Consider the following 17,088-nt stretch of genomic DNA (forward strand, 5'->3'; position numbering starts at 1 on the left):
GCTGCGGGTAACATTTTCTAACCATGAGAATGAACTAAGCTTCTATATTTAGCAAATCCCATTAATAACACAGTATTCCCCATAATCTTACAAGGCGTTAGCTTACCGAAATAGAGAAGAATACGATTCGAACGGACAGAAATAAATGCTTCCTATCAGTGAGCTGATCAACCAAAGATGTCGGGCACACTTTAGTTTTTCTTATTTATATATATAATAAATCGGACCATGCGGGTGGCCAACTCGATCGTTTACTACTCGTCAGCATCTACTCCCTAGTGTCACACGGACTATCCACCTGTGCTTTTAAGTAAGTGATACATCAGTGTGGAATTTAAGAACCAGGCATCCAGCAGCATGGAAGAGAACGGATCGCAAGAACCACTGCCTCGGCGTAGCCACGGCGTCGATCACGAGTCCCTGCAGCAGCCGCAGAGCGATCCGAAGAGGAAGGGTGGATGGATCACCTTCCCTTTCCTCGGAGGTCTCTCTCTCTCTCTGTCTTCATCATCTGAGCTCTGCAGTGAGAAGAATGTTACATGTGTGTATGGTATGGTGCAGTCGCCATGATGGGGCTTGGTGTGGCCACGAGCGGCGCCTTGAGCAACCTGGTCGTCTACCTGATCAAGAAGTACAACGTGCCGAGCGTCGACGCGGCCCAGATCTCCAACATCATCGCCGGCTGCATCAGCTTGGCCCCGGTGGCCGGAGCCATCGTCGCCGACGCCTTCTTTGGCTGCTACCCTGTCGTCGCGGTCTCCATGGCCTTCTCCGTCCTGGTCAGTGCCCGTACCCCTCATATATACGTCTTCGTACACAAGCTCGTATCGATCGATCGGGTATGTCGCGCCGGTTTGATGAACTTGCTAACTAATGCGTGAGCTCGCATGCAGTCCTTGGTTGTGTTCACCCTGACGGCAAGCCTGCACGGCCTCCATCCGGTGCCGTGCCAGCCGGCAGCCGCCGGCCCTTGCGAGCCGGCATCGGCCGGGCAGATGGCCGTGCTGTACGCCGGCGTGTTCCTGATGTGCGTGAGCGCCGCTGGCTCCCGGTTCAACCAGGCGACCATGGGGGCGGACCAGTTCGACTCCGCAGGCGACCGCGACGTGCTCTTCAACTGGTTCTTCATCTTCTTCTACACCTCCTCCGTGCTGGGCTCCACGGTCATCGTCTACGTTCAGGACACGGTGTCGTGGACGCTGGGGTTCGGCGTCTCCGCCGCCGCCAGCGTGATGGGCCTCGCGGCGCTGCTTCTCGGGTCGCGGTACTACCGCCGGCCAGCCGTGCGGGGCAGCCCGTTCACGGGGCTCGCGAGGGTGGCCGTCGCCGCCGCCAGGAAGAGGAAGGTCGTTGTCAACGTGGCAACGTCAGGGGAGCTGAAGTTCTACCACGGACGACGACGGAGCGGTGACGGCGACGACAAAGCTGCTGGCAATAGTGGGACTGACCCTATTGCTCCAAGTGACAGCTTCAGGTATGGAAATTATATTATGCTCTTGGACATATTTTCAGTACTACTCGTGTCCTGCATGTGGTAATTATTAAAGAACAGTAAGATTTAGATAATAAGACTATTAGACCATGGAAAGAAGTGTTAGTCGCCCATAATGTCTTGTTCAGGACTTTAAGTACACTGCTCCCATCATCATTCATAAATACTTGACGTTATGGACGTACGATATTGTTTTCAGTATATAACATAAAGCTCACATATTTTCTGTTGCACTCAGTTCATAATAAAATCGAAAAAATTGTTACATGTTATAAACGCAATTTTGGAGTCAGATAATAAATATGAATACAATTTTCAGGGTTAAAACTCAAAAAATTGAAACAAGGTTCCACTTTTTTGCAAAATAATTAAAGGTTCCACAACATATATATTTCGTGCAAACCTTGTTTATAGAACAATCAGTCGGGTTACCATTTACGTACAATTTTCTAAAAACAGAGACGCAGAGTCAAGCATCCACCAGCTATATCCCTCCATCAAATAATCAAACAATAGTTACTGAAAAAAATAGAATCTCTTAGCCAATTGCTGAAGGACATATTATGTGCAATTTGACAAGACGCGTCGTTGCTACTATGTGCGTACAAATCATATAGGCATGAAAGTTGGTGACAGAACAAAGAGCACTAAAGCAGGCGCACAGGAGCCTCTCGCGTTACCTTTTCACGTGCAGCAAGCATATATTCCTGCAGTTTTCTTTCGAATGATGGACCGTGCCCAAACCTGCCCTCTAGTCCTAAGTTCCTGATTTCCCTGCACTAGCACTAACTACAGTAGGTACGGTAATTCTTCATCCCTGAACTCTTTAGCAATTTGACTGACAAGATCATGAAATTCAGACATGCATCTGGGATACTGCGAGACGTGTGTTACAAAAAGGGACAACTAGTTTATAAAGCTAATAAAATAGACAACAAATTGTATTAGAATGTTAACTCTAATTAGGCCTTGAGATAGAGATGCTAGGTGTAGCATCCACATCGACTAAATTGGGGGAAGGCTCACAAAAAAAAAGTTTGCTTGGAGACTAGCAAGTGATGGGTGTGGGGAACCATATCCACCGAGCAATCCATATTGTTATTGAATTTAGAGTATGAGTGTGTGGTTTACCAAATTGCCCCGCGCTACTTACTCCCTTGAGTACTCTCATCCCATCGTTTTTAAATAAATGGCATTTAGAACTTATTTCTATCCTAAATTATTAGTCATTTTAGTTTTTCTACATACATAAATTTTATTATGCACCTAGACATGACCTATATCTTGATGCATAGCGAAGGCTATGTATCTAGAAATGCTAAAATGACTAATAATAATTTGGGATAGAGGGAGTAGTAAACTAGATTATTTAAAAATAATTAACCAAAACATCATATGTTTTAAAACTGGAGTGAAAAAATAATGAACAATACACCCATATATATAGGCGGTGCATGACTTAGTGCACGCCCATGTTACTTGCGACTAACGTGCAAGGCCTTGCGGCTGACTCTGTGATGCCAAAAGGCCGCACAGGAGACATGGCAGTGGAGTTGGTGGAGGTGGTGTGGGCAGACGGAGATCCAAAACTAGCTCCTCATGCTCGGGCTTTATTAATTTCACTGTCATAATTCATAAGCCAGGCAAACATAAATATCAAAACAATACTACTCTTATATTAGTCACACTGACAACAAGAAAGTTAAGGAAGTTTTGCTACTATCATATCGATGGTTTGGCTACATGCTATATATCTTCACACTGGACAGATGCGAACAAACCAAATAATTCCTGGATCCGTCTGGGTTTTTATTTTGGTAAGCAAAACATCTGTATCTTGTAATTATCTGAGCTGCCAAAGACCAGCCTCCGGTATTCCATTGGAAAATAAAAACAAAGAGAGCATGGTTGGACCATTGCAGAGTGAAGCTACTAGATTTTTTTACTGTGCACTGAGACTAGCCTTAGTTACACCTCAAATGTTTCTACGTACACGCATGGATATATTCTTCCAGTTTTCTTGGAACGGGCCGTGCACAGTTGCACTTTATTGTGAAGTACCGGAAATGAACCAGTACCTTTTCTGTAGAACAGGAATTTCTCCCAGCACCAGATAGGTAACACTCTCTTTAAGTCAAGATGTGAATTGTTCATTGTTGACCAACTAATAAGAAGTCAAGTTAATCAACGTTCTTCGAAGCTAAAAACCAATAATTGCACGAAAAGGTCCATTCCTTCTGTCATTTGATCCAAGATTTTGTAAATGTACACTATACGTGTTTAACAAATCATGAGTTTGCTTGCAAAGAGGCCCAGTATGTGCGTCAACTGACAATAATAGAGATCTGTGTGGAAAGGGAACACGCTAGAACTGCATTGGCCCCTCTCTCTCCCACCATACCGTCCAATCCACGCTATGATCAAGCAGGGGCCACCCATACTTTCGGTGAACAAACTCGCAATATTCACATCAATTAATATAGTCTGACAATAATTTGCATATAATATTATGCTAAGAAGGTCAGCAAATCCACTAAAAAAAGGGAGAGATACAGTGGGTGAGGGGGAAAGCGCGCAAGAGGTAGCGCAGGCAAACGGCGAACCAGGTGGGCACCTCAAGTGGTGTTGATGCCTAATGCCTTTTGCACAAGGAGACACGGCAGAATCGCACAAGGACAAGCATGCCCGTGAGACTGTGATGGCAATGTAAAGTAGTACTCATTTTATTGGAAAAAATATCATGGGCTTGACAGACCGGCTGGTCTGAGCCAGCCATAGAGCATCAGAACGCGAGACTTTTGATTGAGCTAATATTCTGTGCATAAATTGTAGTTGACGCCAGAAACCTGTACTACAGTTGATCCAAATGTATACACGAATATTTCCGCAGCAATTCTAAACCTTTTTATCATTTCTTAGAGGTAACTAAGAATTATAACTTAGGAGACCAAATTGTGCTGTTAAATATTACCTCGTGTACCTTTCGTCGACCATAAAAATAATACTCATTTTTGCACCTTTACTCAAATCAAATGCTTCATGGTAACGCTACTAAGCCAGCCAGTGAGAATATCCATGTGGGGTTTTTTATTACTAAAACATCAGTGTCGTGGGATTGTCACCTGAGCTAATCACGTTCTATGTCTGCTGTGCTTCAAATTAATAACGTCTCGGATCAACATGATTTGCTGTAGTGTTTTACAATTTGCACGCATGCACGTTTAGAGGAAAATTTCGCATACTTCCTCCATCCAAAAAATAAGTCATACTAGAATTCAAATTTTATTCCAAAAATAAATTATAATACCCTATTTAGTATGTGCATACGCATTCAAACTCACTTAGTACCAAATATGGCTAATAAATAGGGGCAAATAAGATCTTTTTACCTCTTTCTTAATATGTTCTAAAATTCTTAAAGTGACTTGTTTTTTGACAAAGGGAGTATACTACTGCTCCAAAGATTCTTCATTTATTAAGCGTGCAGAGTAGGTTTTGATGTATTCGTGTGAGCTGTGCCCTCTTTGGAAAATGCAAAAGCGGATTGGAATACTTCAGACTGAAATGTTAGCATCTAGTTACATTTCAGCAATCAAAGATATAAGACAAACAAAATTGCAAATTTGCAACGCAGTCAATTGAGGAAAATCTATTCATAGCATATGCAAGTGGAGATCGCCACATCGCAGAGGCAATGTTCGTCTTCCCGACGAGCCGCGGCAGCCGAACTTTGGGGTTGGGGTTGCAGGGGTGCCGGTGGTCACCGGCGGCCTTTGAAGAATGGGATGGGGTGGAAGGGAAGACTGGCGGCAGTGGCAAGACCGGCGGCGGTGGCAGGTTGCGGGCGGTGGCGTGACATCCAGTGGGCTAGGGACTGGGCGAGGGCTCGGGGAAGATGATTAGCGGTGGTGGAGGTACCGGAGGCGGAGGAAAGTGGGGGAGCTGACGCCTGCGATTGGAGGACCTCCAATCACATATGCAAGAAATAGATTTTTTTAGAAAAATGAGATTTTCCAGCCTCTGCAACGCACACAACCAATTTTTACAGCAATCTTAGCTCCAAAACTGATCACAAACACGGCCCATGACAATCTTCACCAACAATTTTATTTATTGTAGCTTCCTAAACCGCGCCGCACTGATCACCGATGGCGACACCATCGGCGCGGACGGATCAGTGGCCCGGCCGTGGCGCGTCTGCACCGTCCAGCAGGTGGAGGACTTCAAGACGGTGCTGCGCATCCTGCCGCTCTGGACCGCGACCATCTTCCTCAGCATTGCCCTCGGCGTGCAGATCAACTTCACCATCCTTCAAGCGCTCGTCATGGACCGCACCGTCGCCCGCTTAACCATCCCGGCGGGATCCATGATTGTCGGGTGCTTCATCGCCGTGGTCGTCTTCCTCGGCCTATTCGACCGCATCCTCCTCCCACTCTGGCGGCGTGTCACCAGGCACGATCCAACACCGCTGCAGCGCATCGGCGCCGGCCACGTGATCACAATCGTCAGCATGGCCGCATCCGCCGTCAACGAGCGCCGGCGCCTGGCCACCGTGCACGCGCACGGCGAGGAGGGCGACCCGACGTGGGTGTCGCCGTTGTCGGCCATGTGGCTGCTCTTGCCGTTTGCTCTGTCCGGAGCAGGTGAGGCCCTTCACTTCCCCGGCCAGGTGACGCTGTACTACCAGGAGTTTCCCCCGTCGCTGAAGAACACCGCGACGGGCATGGTCGCCATGATCGTCGCGCTCGGGTTCTACCTGAGCACGGCCCTCATTGGCATCGTCCGGCAAGCCACGGCGTGGCTGCCGGACAACATGAACGCGTCCAAGCTGGAGAACCTCTACTGGCTGCTGGCCGTGCTGCTGGCCGTCAACTTCGGATACTACATGTTGTGTGCCAGATTGTACAAGTACCAGAACGTCGGCAAGTAGCTGGAGATGTCAAGATCAAGGCCGGCCATGAGGCATCACTCCTAGCATTATTGTGGCTAGTAACTTGTTGATCTATGCAGTGTGCTAAAGAAGTGAACAAGTCCAGCTGTGAAATAAGATATTACCATTAAAAAACAGAAGAGCTTTACAATAACAGTGCGGACTTGCAGAGAATTAACAAATCCCACATTGTTCTTTTGCCTAAAAATGTTGGTGTTACTAGACCGGATCAATTTCGGCCCATATCGCTTCAAAGCTGCCCGCTGAAAATTATTGCCAAAGTTCTTACTACTAGATTTCAACCCCTAGTCCCTCGGCTTGATTATCCTGACCAAACCGGGTTCATAAAGAGGCGAAGTATCTCTGAAAACTTCATATATGCTGCTGAGCTTCTGCAAACCTGCTACAACCGTCGTGTCCCTGCTGTTGCTCTGAAACTCGACTTTAGGAAAGCTTTCGATTCAATCGAGTGGGCAGCCCTTGATCTTGTCCTTAGCGCAAAAAATTTCCCAACTAAATGGCGAGAGTGGATCAGAAACATTTTAACAACGGGGCAGACTGCTGTGCTCCTTAACGGCTCTCCCGGCAAGTGGATAAACTACAAAAAGGGGTTACGACAAGGTGATCCCCTCTCCCCCTATCTCTTTATTATTGTGGCCGATGTTCTTCAGCAGTTACTCACTAGCACTGCTGCCAATGGTGTGTTTGAGCATCCTATCAGTACCGGTGCTCCCTTGTCCCATTCTCCATTATGCGGACGGTACTTTAATTATTCTCAAAGCTGATGAAAATCAACTTCTTGCCTCGAAAAAAACTCTCCAAACCTTCTCCGCGGCCACCGGTTTACATATAAATTTTGAGAAAAGCACTTTCCTCCCTATTTGTGTCGACTCTGATCATGCTTGTCACCTTGCCTCCATTTTAGAATGCCCTGCCTCCTCTTTCCCTCAACCATACCTCGGCCTTCCCCTCTCAACCACAAAACTTTGTACCAAGGATTTCCAGCCTATGATTGCTACCTCGGATTAGTACTTAGCAGGTTGGAGAGGGCATCTCTTAAATAAAATGGGCAGAACAACTCTTGTTACTTCTGTGCTCGCCTCTGCCTCCGTTTATCACATGAGTTCGCTTCTTCTTTTTAAAGACACTGTTGAAAAACTCTTATCCAGAAACAACGTGCTTTTCTATGGACGGGTGAAAACAAATGTCGAGGGAGCCAATGTAAAGTTGCATGGGATGATGTTTCCCTTTCTAATGAAAAAGGTGGTCTGGGTATACCTAATTTGACTAAGAAAAATATGAGCCGCCTCAAGAAGTTTCTCTTTAAATTTTATTGTGCACCCTCTGCGCCTTGGATTGATTGGCTAAGAAATGCTTATGGCTGGAATGAACGTTTTGATTTTGGTGATGACATCCCTTTTGATAACTCCGATTTGGAAAGATATCTACGCTCAGCTTCCCTCTTTCAGAAATGAGACCAAAGTTTTCGTTGAAAATGGTCAGATGGCAGCACTTTGGTTGGATATGTGGTTCGGATCCCAAACTTTAGCTGATATATTCCCTGCCCTGTTCTCGCGCGCTCTCTGGCCGAATGCTTCGGTCACTCGAGTCCTCTTGGCTCTTCGGTCACTCTGAGTCCTCTTGGCTCCTGACTCACAGCTCTCGCTTCGACCCCGCTTAACCACTGTTGCAGCTCATGAGTTATTGGAATTGGCCGCCTTGATGGCGTCTGTCGAGTTAAATGGATGAAGCTTATAGCGTGGAGTAGTTTTTTTCTTATATAATTAGAATAAGAATTAGAATTAGTTTTAGCTCTAGATTCTTTTGCTCTCCTCTTCCTCTTGCTTCTGGAGCCGATTGTGCTCCCTGTAATTTGCTCTGTAAATTGTATTTGTAATGCAATAAAAGTTCAGGTAACCCAGGGCTGCCGTAGCTTCCTTAAAAAAAAAGATATTACAATTGCAAGTGGGAGATGAGTTTGATGTCAATGATTTTAGTAAACTCAATTAAGAGTCAAATTTGCAAGAGCGCTCCCGACTTCTGATCAGCCACTCCTCTCGAGCGACTCAGGAGGCGACCGGCGCCGCCACCTGGGAGCACCGCTCCACCAGCCTCCCCCGCCCGTTGCTGTCGCTGCTGGTGGCACCGCCGGCGGCGGCAGCGGGCCCCCAAGCTGCAGCAGCATCCCTCCCTCTTCTTCCTCCCCCATCTCCACCTTCCCGTTCACGTTTTTCCCATATCCAGATCTTGAATCTCGTCGGCTTGCTTCAGTTGGACCGGTTCCGGCAGCCTCACCTTCCACCGCCCTCTCCTCCACCCTTGGGTTGCCCCAGCTCGCTGCTGCTGGGGCCGAATCGCGACGGGTAATCGCCGTCCTACACATCCTCCCCGCCCATGGCTGCACAGCTTGCGATGCCCCTCGAGCGCTTCCTCCTACCGCGCGGTAGTTCGGTCACCGGCTTCCACTCCTGCTGCTTCGTGTGCCATCTTTGTGCTTGAATTTGGGTACGGGCTCACCTCCTCTTCATCGCGCCTCTCCACCAACCCTCTGCGTCGTAGCACACGTGTGCCGCCTTCTGCATGCTTTTTCCCCGCTGTCCACCTTATTATCTATGCCTCAGACACATGGGGTGTTGAGCGTCGCTCAGCAGCAATGGCGCTCCGAGCTTGTGCACCGAAAGCACCGTGCCCAGCGCATGGGGAAGCAACTCCTCCGCACTGCCACTGAGCTCCCACACCTGCTCACCCAATGTCCTGTGACTTCGGTGTCTGAGCAGCGAGAGCGCCGCGCCTGGTGTGACTTCGGCGTCTGAGCAGCGAGAGTGCCGCGCCTGGTGCGCGGGGAGGCTTTGCACCTCCGCACAACTCGATTGAGGCCGCCCTTCCTGCAGCTGCTGTTGTGTTTGGCAAGTATCATCATCTGGTTCCTGCTTCGTCTTTGTTGCTACTACTTGGTTGGTCACGGCTGCTAACTTCAGCGGCCCTTCCTCCTTTGGGGCTTCCTTCCCCTTAAGGGCGTCGGAGGGCGCTGCATGTTGTGGCACCTTGAGAAGCCTGACTCTCGACGGCTTGATGCGGGCAGTGGTGGCCAATCGCGAGTGATGAACACCTTTGGTGAGCTGGTTGCGCAGCGGAGGGTCGCGGATCGGATTGCCTTGGTAATTGGCATTTGTTTGTGATATGGATGAATTCGTGCCCGATAAGTACTGATGATAGTGAATCCCTCGCTTGTGTGAAGCCGGGTTAGCGAGACCTTAGATCCTCCCTTGAATCTCCTCGTTCTCTGAAAAGAGTGACGACCAGACGGTTGAGGTGATGAAGATGGTTGACACCTTGGTTAGATGAAAATTAGCGGGTGGTGTTTAACCTTTATTAGTATAAAATCGGCAAGTATGGAATTCGGTGATGGTTTGAGCTGATGATCGACGGGCTGCTCCACCTTCTGAGGCTTGACTTTGGTGCTCTGCTCGTAGTTCCCCATGTTGTGTTGTGTTTGTATCCTTTCTTTTTGTCCTAGTGGCTTTTGGCCCACGTATCATGATCACTGTCTGCCGGCTCCGGTGAGATAGTTGCTTGATCTTGTAATTCACTTTGTTCAGGTGGGCTATCTTAACCCCGCTGACTCTTAAAAAAATGATTTAGTAAACTGTTTGGAAACAGAAAAATTATAGTATAAAAACTTTCGGCTACTGAAAAAGAAAATATGAAAAACTATTAGCCACTCAAAAAATGCTGGGAAAGAGAAGAAGGTAAATATATAGAAGACAGGGCAACTGTTGGAGATCGCATAAGGTGATTCACCACCTCCGAATAGTTTGGTTAGGACCGTAGGATCTGGAACTTTGCAAAACCCATTGAAGGTATGTAGGCCTTAACTTCCAATGAAGGAATAGGAGTATTGTTCCGCTGCAAATCTCATTTGTTTTGTGTATGCAGAAATTTCGGGCAAGGGTGCACTACAAATCAAAGCTATAGCCGGAAAGGGCAGTTACTATGATATTTAACCTATTAAAATCGGCTATAGCCCGCTAAACGTCGTAATGGCAGCTCTGCTGCTAAACGGTTTAGCCAGCAATTTAAAACCATATAGATGTATATTTCTAGAGCTATATTAGGATGATTGGAAGGTACTAGTAGCACTTGATGGTATTTTTCTTTCTCATTTGTCCTAACCGTTTATGGGAGATAGTTTAATTAAAGGAGTTGGAAAATAACTAAAAGGCATTTCAGTTATTGTCTATTTTTCCATTCCGTAATCCCTCTCTACACGCTGGAAAAAAACTGAACGACACGCCGCCGCCGTTTTTCCGCGCTAGTCCCCACGGGGACTCGGCCAGCATCTGTGCCGCCGCTGGCCATCTTCGATCCGCGCACCTTAAGGCTCGCGACCCTGCCTCCCCGCAGCCCTGCACAACTCCGTCTCCGCCTGCTCCCTCTCGCTCGCGAGCAATGCCGCTCTTTGCCTCTGCTCGCCCGACCGGAGGGAGCGAGGGACTGTTCATGTGCGTGGTGCTGCTGGTGCTGCCGCCGCATATGCACTTCTTCGCCGAGGATGTGCTGCTCCATAGACGAGCTGCAAGCCGCCGCAATCCCAGGCGCCGGTCAACTTGGTTGCGCTACGGCCGGCGCCGGCGACAGGCACCAGAACTCACGGAGCCGCTCAAGCATAAGCACGTTTAGCCGCCGGCAGCAACCAACAGCTAGCATGCCTGCACATCGGCCGCAAGCACAAGGCGAATTTTTCGTTTGGAATTAGGAACCGCTGCTAGTAGCATGGTCAACAACTCCGGCAAGCTCTGGCCGAAGTGGTCGGCGCTCAGCGGAGCTCAATTCCGCGTCCGGCGGACACACCCACACGAGAGTGAAACTTGGCTGCTCTGGGAATCAAATCCTTTTCCTAGATCAGATAAAATAGAGAAACTGAATTTATCGATTTACCCTTTACTAAATTAAAATACGTACCAATCCTACATTATTTTATACCGGTCCCACCAATTTGATACTTGTTAGTGCCTCTCCATAGTGCCTTTTATTTTCAACCATTGGTCGGAGAGACAACGACACTTTATCAAGGGAAAAAGAAACATTTGCGGAGATTCACTTTTTCTAGGAGGAGAGAGAAAGTCCCGAAGAGAGAGAAACTCCAGCGATCACCGGCCTCCACCAGTGATCTTTGGATTTTTTTTAAGTGGGATCGAGAGCTCTCCTATGCGGCTACAATTTCTCCTACTTTTTGGAGGTCCCCATATCAAAATAGAGCGGGTTCAGCGACTTGATCGATCTGATGGTGGTTGCCCTATTTCGGTTGGAGGAGGAGGCTGCGCGCTGGCATGATGATTGCCGGCATGAGGGAGAGCCTCCGGGAGATTTGCGGCAAGGAGAGGCAGATCGTCGTCGGGATTTTGATGCTCGTTGCCATATGAAGGAAGTGATTTGTCGGCGGGCACAAGAGATCCGACAGCTTTATGAGGAGGCATGGCGACATAAAAAGGACTCTGTTCATTTGCGAGATTCAGAACGGATTCATAATAAGGAAAAGTTACACCGGAATCCCGATGATGGTTGGAGTCACATAGTGGATCGCCAGTGGGATAAGGACGCCATTAGATGTCGTAATGAATGGCGTGCTGCTAAGATTAGAGGGTGCTGGTTGCAACCCCGAATTCCTTTGAGCGATGAGCATGCAAAAACACTACTGTATCTTAAGAAAAGTCTCGATCGCAGGACTGTTAAAATGAAATTCGGTTTGGATCATTCTCATTGGGGGATGTTTTTGATCGAGAAATTTAGAAGCATGGTAGATTTGCTTTTAGAGGAAAACATACATCTGCTGATTCATCGAGAAGATTTGTAGAAGGATTTGTAAATTCTACTGTAGACCCACCAAAACATGTCCCTCCTACTGATGAACGGTGCTCCTTGCTAGAGAAAACTGAACCATCACCTCGCTGGGCCGGAAAGTGTACAAGCCCAAAATGGCCCACCTACCCTTACGGGACTTGTGTGGATGATCTTCATGGTCACTCATGGTCCGATAGGAAGGGGGCTTGGCTTTGGGTTCAAAAGGGCGCGGTGTTGGCGGTGGCGGACAGAGGGTTAGTTTATCTAGCAAAAATCAGTGAGATTCATCGGTTTGGTAGTTAGAGCAGAAGAATCATTCGTGCAGTGAAACAAGAGGTAGATGATCGATCGTTTGTTGCTGCGACGGCCATGGATCGCACCAAAGGGAACAATCAGCAGGGGGCCTTGGTCACGCTCGGGCGATAGAGCTGGCCCGGGGTGATTCAATGAACCTAGAGGAGGAAGAGGGTTCCAGGATTCTAGAGAGCAGGATCGTCATAAGTATACCTATGAGAGGGATGAGTACAGAGGAGGAGAGAGGGAGGATTACAGAGGAGGACAAGGTGGTTATGGATCTAGATCTAACTTTGGGTATGGCTTTGGGTTTGGTTCTGGTTTTGGATCTAGCTCGGGTGTCTCTCATAGATATGACAACAACAGAACTGAGCACTTCAAGAGATCTGCTGCTGAGAGAGATGAAGGAGATTTAAAGCAGAAATTGATGAGAGAGCATGAAGATCGCCATGGTCCTAAGAGGACAACCAAGGCTGCTGGAGAAGAGGGGAACTCTGAGCAGAAGAATGGAAAGGGCCAAGCTCTACTGATCCACATTGTTTCACCTGTAATCTGTCTGGTCACTTCCATAAGGACTGCATGAACCCGCCCTTCTGTTATTGCTGTAAGAAGTCAGGCCATAGGCACCTGTCTGCCCGGAAAAGAAAGGGTTGCGACTGTGTGGATTTGGGATACCTGGCCAGGGGTTTTATAGCATACGCATTCCAACAGACAAAGAGGAGAAGAAGAAAGAGGTTCTTGGCATTATGATTATTGAGTATGGGCTGGTTACGGCTGACTGTATTGAAAAGGAATTGAGGCATCTTTTCAAAGGAATATCCAAATGGCCTATTAAGAAGATGAATGATGAGAACCAGTATATGATTACCTTTCCAAGTGAAGCCATCAGAGATCAGCTATCCAGATTTAGGGGTTTTGACTTTGAAACCTCCATTGTCAAGGATAAAGTGATTGCCACAGAAATGTCATCAGGAGCTGATGGGAATTTAGAGGAGGTGTGGGTTAATGCTTACAATTTTCCACCTAATACTAAGTCTGTAGAAGTTATTATGGAGATTGCTTACTTGATAGGGAATCCTGAAGAGGTGGATCTGAATAGTTTGAAGAAGACAGGTCCTGTTGGAATTGAGGTGGCTTGTAGGATGCTAAATAGATCAAGGGAGAAACTCCAATTTTCTTTAATGGAGAGAGTCATAGAATAAGATGGGAGATAGAAACCCCAAAGGTCATAATATCTGCTGATAAAACATCCACTAAGTTTGATACAAGGAGGGATAAGGAGGATGAAGAGGAGGAGGAGGACGACGACAGTGATTGCTCTGCAAGACAGAAAAGGGAGCTTGAGGAATCAAATACTTCTGCTCCAAAAGAACCTGCTACTGGTAATTCTGGGAATGCCGGTTCTAGCAAGAAGTAGAAAGTAATGCAAAATGAAGAGGTAGCAGATGAAGGTGCTGGAGATCTGAGTGGTGGCTTAGATAAGCAAACCGACAAGGAGGACATATTAGCTGAGGATTACTTATCTTCTCAACAATATGCTGAAGAGGGGAGCTAGAGCTGACACAAGAAGATAATGACATGCGTGATGATCAGGAAGATACCTATATAGAGGGGGAAGAAGGTATGATGGATGAAGAATTGGTGGACAATGAAGATGAAGTTCTTTCCCATGAGAAGGCAGAGATGGACAGGATTGATAAAATCTTTGAAGAAAAAACTGAAGAATTGAGTAAGGTCCTAAATATTAACCCAGAAGCAATAGAGAGTGCACTCAAGCAGCAAGCTGAAAAGTTAGATTAGGTGAGTAACAAGAAGGATACGAACAAGAATGGGGGTAGTATCACTGCATATGACTATGGTAGCATTGAGAAAGAATTCACTGTTGTGAAATCCAAAAACAAGCAAATGCCTACCGTGGCTCAGAGGAAAAGCCTTAGAAACACAAATAAAAATGGGATAGTGCGGGGGATGGTGGAGGCACTAAAACAAAAGCATCAGGTAGTACACCTTCCTTTGCTGCTAGTAGTATTGATGTGGGTGACTCTGTTTTAGAGAAGGAGGCTATTATTACTACTTTGCAGGCTCATGAGGCAGCTAAGGCTGCACTCATGTCAGCAAGGGATAAGATTGCCCAAGCATCTAGATAGGGGGATAAAAATCTGGCCACATCTGAAAAGAGTGATGTCCAGGAAGGAAGGGGGGAGGGGGGCGGGCAAGAGATGGCTCACCCCAAAACCTTGCCTGTGACCAACAAACCAACTAGAGGGGGGGATGAAGGAGGAAATGTGGATAGTGGTGAATTCTTCTCAAGATAGTTGTCGAGAATAGAAAGGACATGTTAAAATGGGAAGTAATCAATGTCTATGGCCCTGTTCAACATGAAAGGAAAGATTGTTTTCTTCTAGAGCTGAGACAAAAAATTGCTAATCTTGATCACCCTTTTATTATTGGAGGTGATTGTAATCTTATAAGGTATGCTTGGGAGAAATCGCCTGATAACATTGATCAGCGCTGGATGGATGCTTTCAATGAATTTATCAATGACACTAGGGTCAAGGAATTGATAAGGAAAGGAGGAAGATATGCATGGACAAATAAGCAGGCAAACGCCATCATGAGCAAGCTTGATAGAGTTTTGGTCAGCTTTGACTGGGACCTGAAATATCCTTTCACCACCTGTGAGAGCCTGACTAGAGTGGGCTCGGATCATTGTCCAATTGTGGTTGATACTGAAGATAAGAGGATGGAACAACCTTATCTTTTCAGATTTGAAATGGCCTGGTTGACACAAGCTGGTTTTAAAGAGCTGCTTAGAGAGAGATGGCCTTACAGAGAGCAGCTGGGGGTGCAAGATTACTGGAAAAAAGTGAAACAAACTGTCAGACAATTCTGTAAAGGTGGAATCTGAACTTGAATAGTTTGACGAAGAAGGAAAAGGTCGAGTTAATGTGCAGTTTAAAAACTTTAGAGAGAACTGCCGAGATCTCAGGACTAAGTGATGATCAATGGAGGCAGATATATGCTCTTGAGGAACAACTTGAAAACATCCTGGCCTTTGAAGAAATTGGTAGAAAAGAGGAGAGGAAAAATGGCTCCTAAAAGGTGATGCAAATAATGGGTACTTTCATGGTATTGCTAATGGCAGAAAAAAAATGCACTATCTTTTCCCTTGAGGATGGAAATAGAGTTATTTCTGACGAGTTAGAGCTGAGGAAGCATATTGTTGATTTCTACAAAAACTTGTTTGGTAGGAAACAACGGGGGCCTATCAGTATTGGGGCTGAGATGTGGCAAAATAGAGAAAAATTATCGAGAAAGATGCTCAAGAGCTGATTAGACCTTTCTCGATAGAAGAAATAGAGAGAGCCCTGAAGGAATAGAGAGAGCCCTCAAGAGCTGATTTTAGAGGGTGTGCTGAGGGAAACCAAACGTTTCTATATTTTCCTTTTTGGCTGTGTTGCTTGGAGCCTTTGGCTCATCAGAAATGACTGTGTCTTTAACAATGTAATAGTTTCATCACCTAATGTAGGTATTTTCCATTTAATCTCTTTCATGCAGAGATGGGCCATTTTGGCGAAGGGAGATGGGCGTCTTCGGATCGAGCAGGAGGCCCAGCGATTGAAGCTATGAACCCAGTCCTGGCGATCTAATTAGCTAGTCGTGTTCTTTCTTCTTTTGGGAGGTTTTAGAAAGAGAGGTTAGAGAATGTTGTTATCAACTAGCACGTTGTTGCATCCAGACTCTTCATGTGCCTGTTGAATTGCAAACTGGTAACCCCAGTAAAATGTTCTGCTTTCTTATAAAGCTGGGCCAAGAGCCTGTTATCTGATTTTCAACCATTGGATATCGATGGATGGATGGCTCCTATTTTTTTCCAACCACCGTAAAATTATATAACTAGCCCAAGAGACCAAATTTTGGTGTAGCTTGATACTAAATTTAGTTTGATGGCTTCCAAAGGTGTTATATAAATAGTAACTCATGGTACCTTTGGATAACCGTATAAAGTACAGAAATAATACTCATTTTGACATTGATATGTCAGTGTCAAATCTAGGAAAAGAATCTTGTAAACATCACATCGCTACTCATTTTTACGATATGCCAGTGTAAGCAGCGAGCAAGCAAAAATATGTACTCCATATCCAGCGACAGCAACTTAATGACTATTTAGAACAGTGCTCTCTTTGAAAACTTGGAAAACAGATTGGAACAATTCAGACTAATGCAAGACTTAATGACAGCCAATGACATTTCAGACTACGGACATACAAGTTCCCAATTTCCAACCATCACCAACCATGAGTCCAAGATATTAGAGTGCGCAGCGGAAACCGGCACAGCCCGCTATACCCAGGGGCGGAGGACCTGGTATGGCAAGGTATGGCGCTTGCTATACCTTGATTCAGTCGTGAATACCCTCAGCTATTCACTTGTTCTGGTAGCCTGGCGCCATGGCTGCTATTCTTCTCTACTTCCAATCTAAACATAGACGCAAGGAAGAAGACTGTCAGACCCGGGGCCACGGGAC

General features: G+C 46.5%; 1 protein-coding gene across 1 annotated transcript; it reads left to right on the forward strand.

Moving 5' to 3' along the window:
- Positions 1-248: 248 nt before the first annotated feature.
- Positions 249-6,604, forward strand: LOC112884110 (protein NRT1/ PTR FAMILY 2.7-like). The gene is made up of 4 exons (XM_025949439.1): positions 249-484; positions 562-779; positions 894-1,474; positions 5,612-6,604. Exons 1-4 carry the CDS (start codon positions 358-360, stop codon positions 6,420-6,422), a joined length of 1,737 nt encoding a protein of 578 aa, XP_025805224.1. The 5' UTR covers positions 249-357; the 3' UTR covers positions 6,423-6,604.
- The last annotated feature ends 10,484 nt before the right edge of the window (positions 6,605-17,088 follow it).

This window comes from Panicum hallii, chromosome 3 (genome assembly GCF_002211085.1).
Source record: "Panicum hallii strain FIL2 chromosome 3, PHallii_v3.1, whole genome shotgun sequence".
Classification (NCBI taxonomy): domain Eukaryota; kingdom Viridiplantae; phylum Streptophyta; class Magnoliopsida; order Poales; family Poaceae; genus Panicum; species Panicum hallii.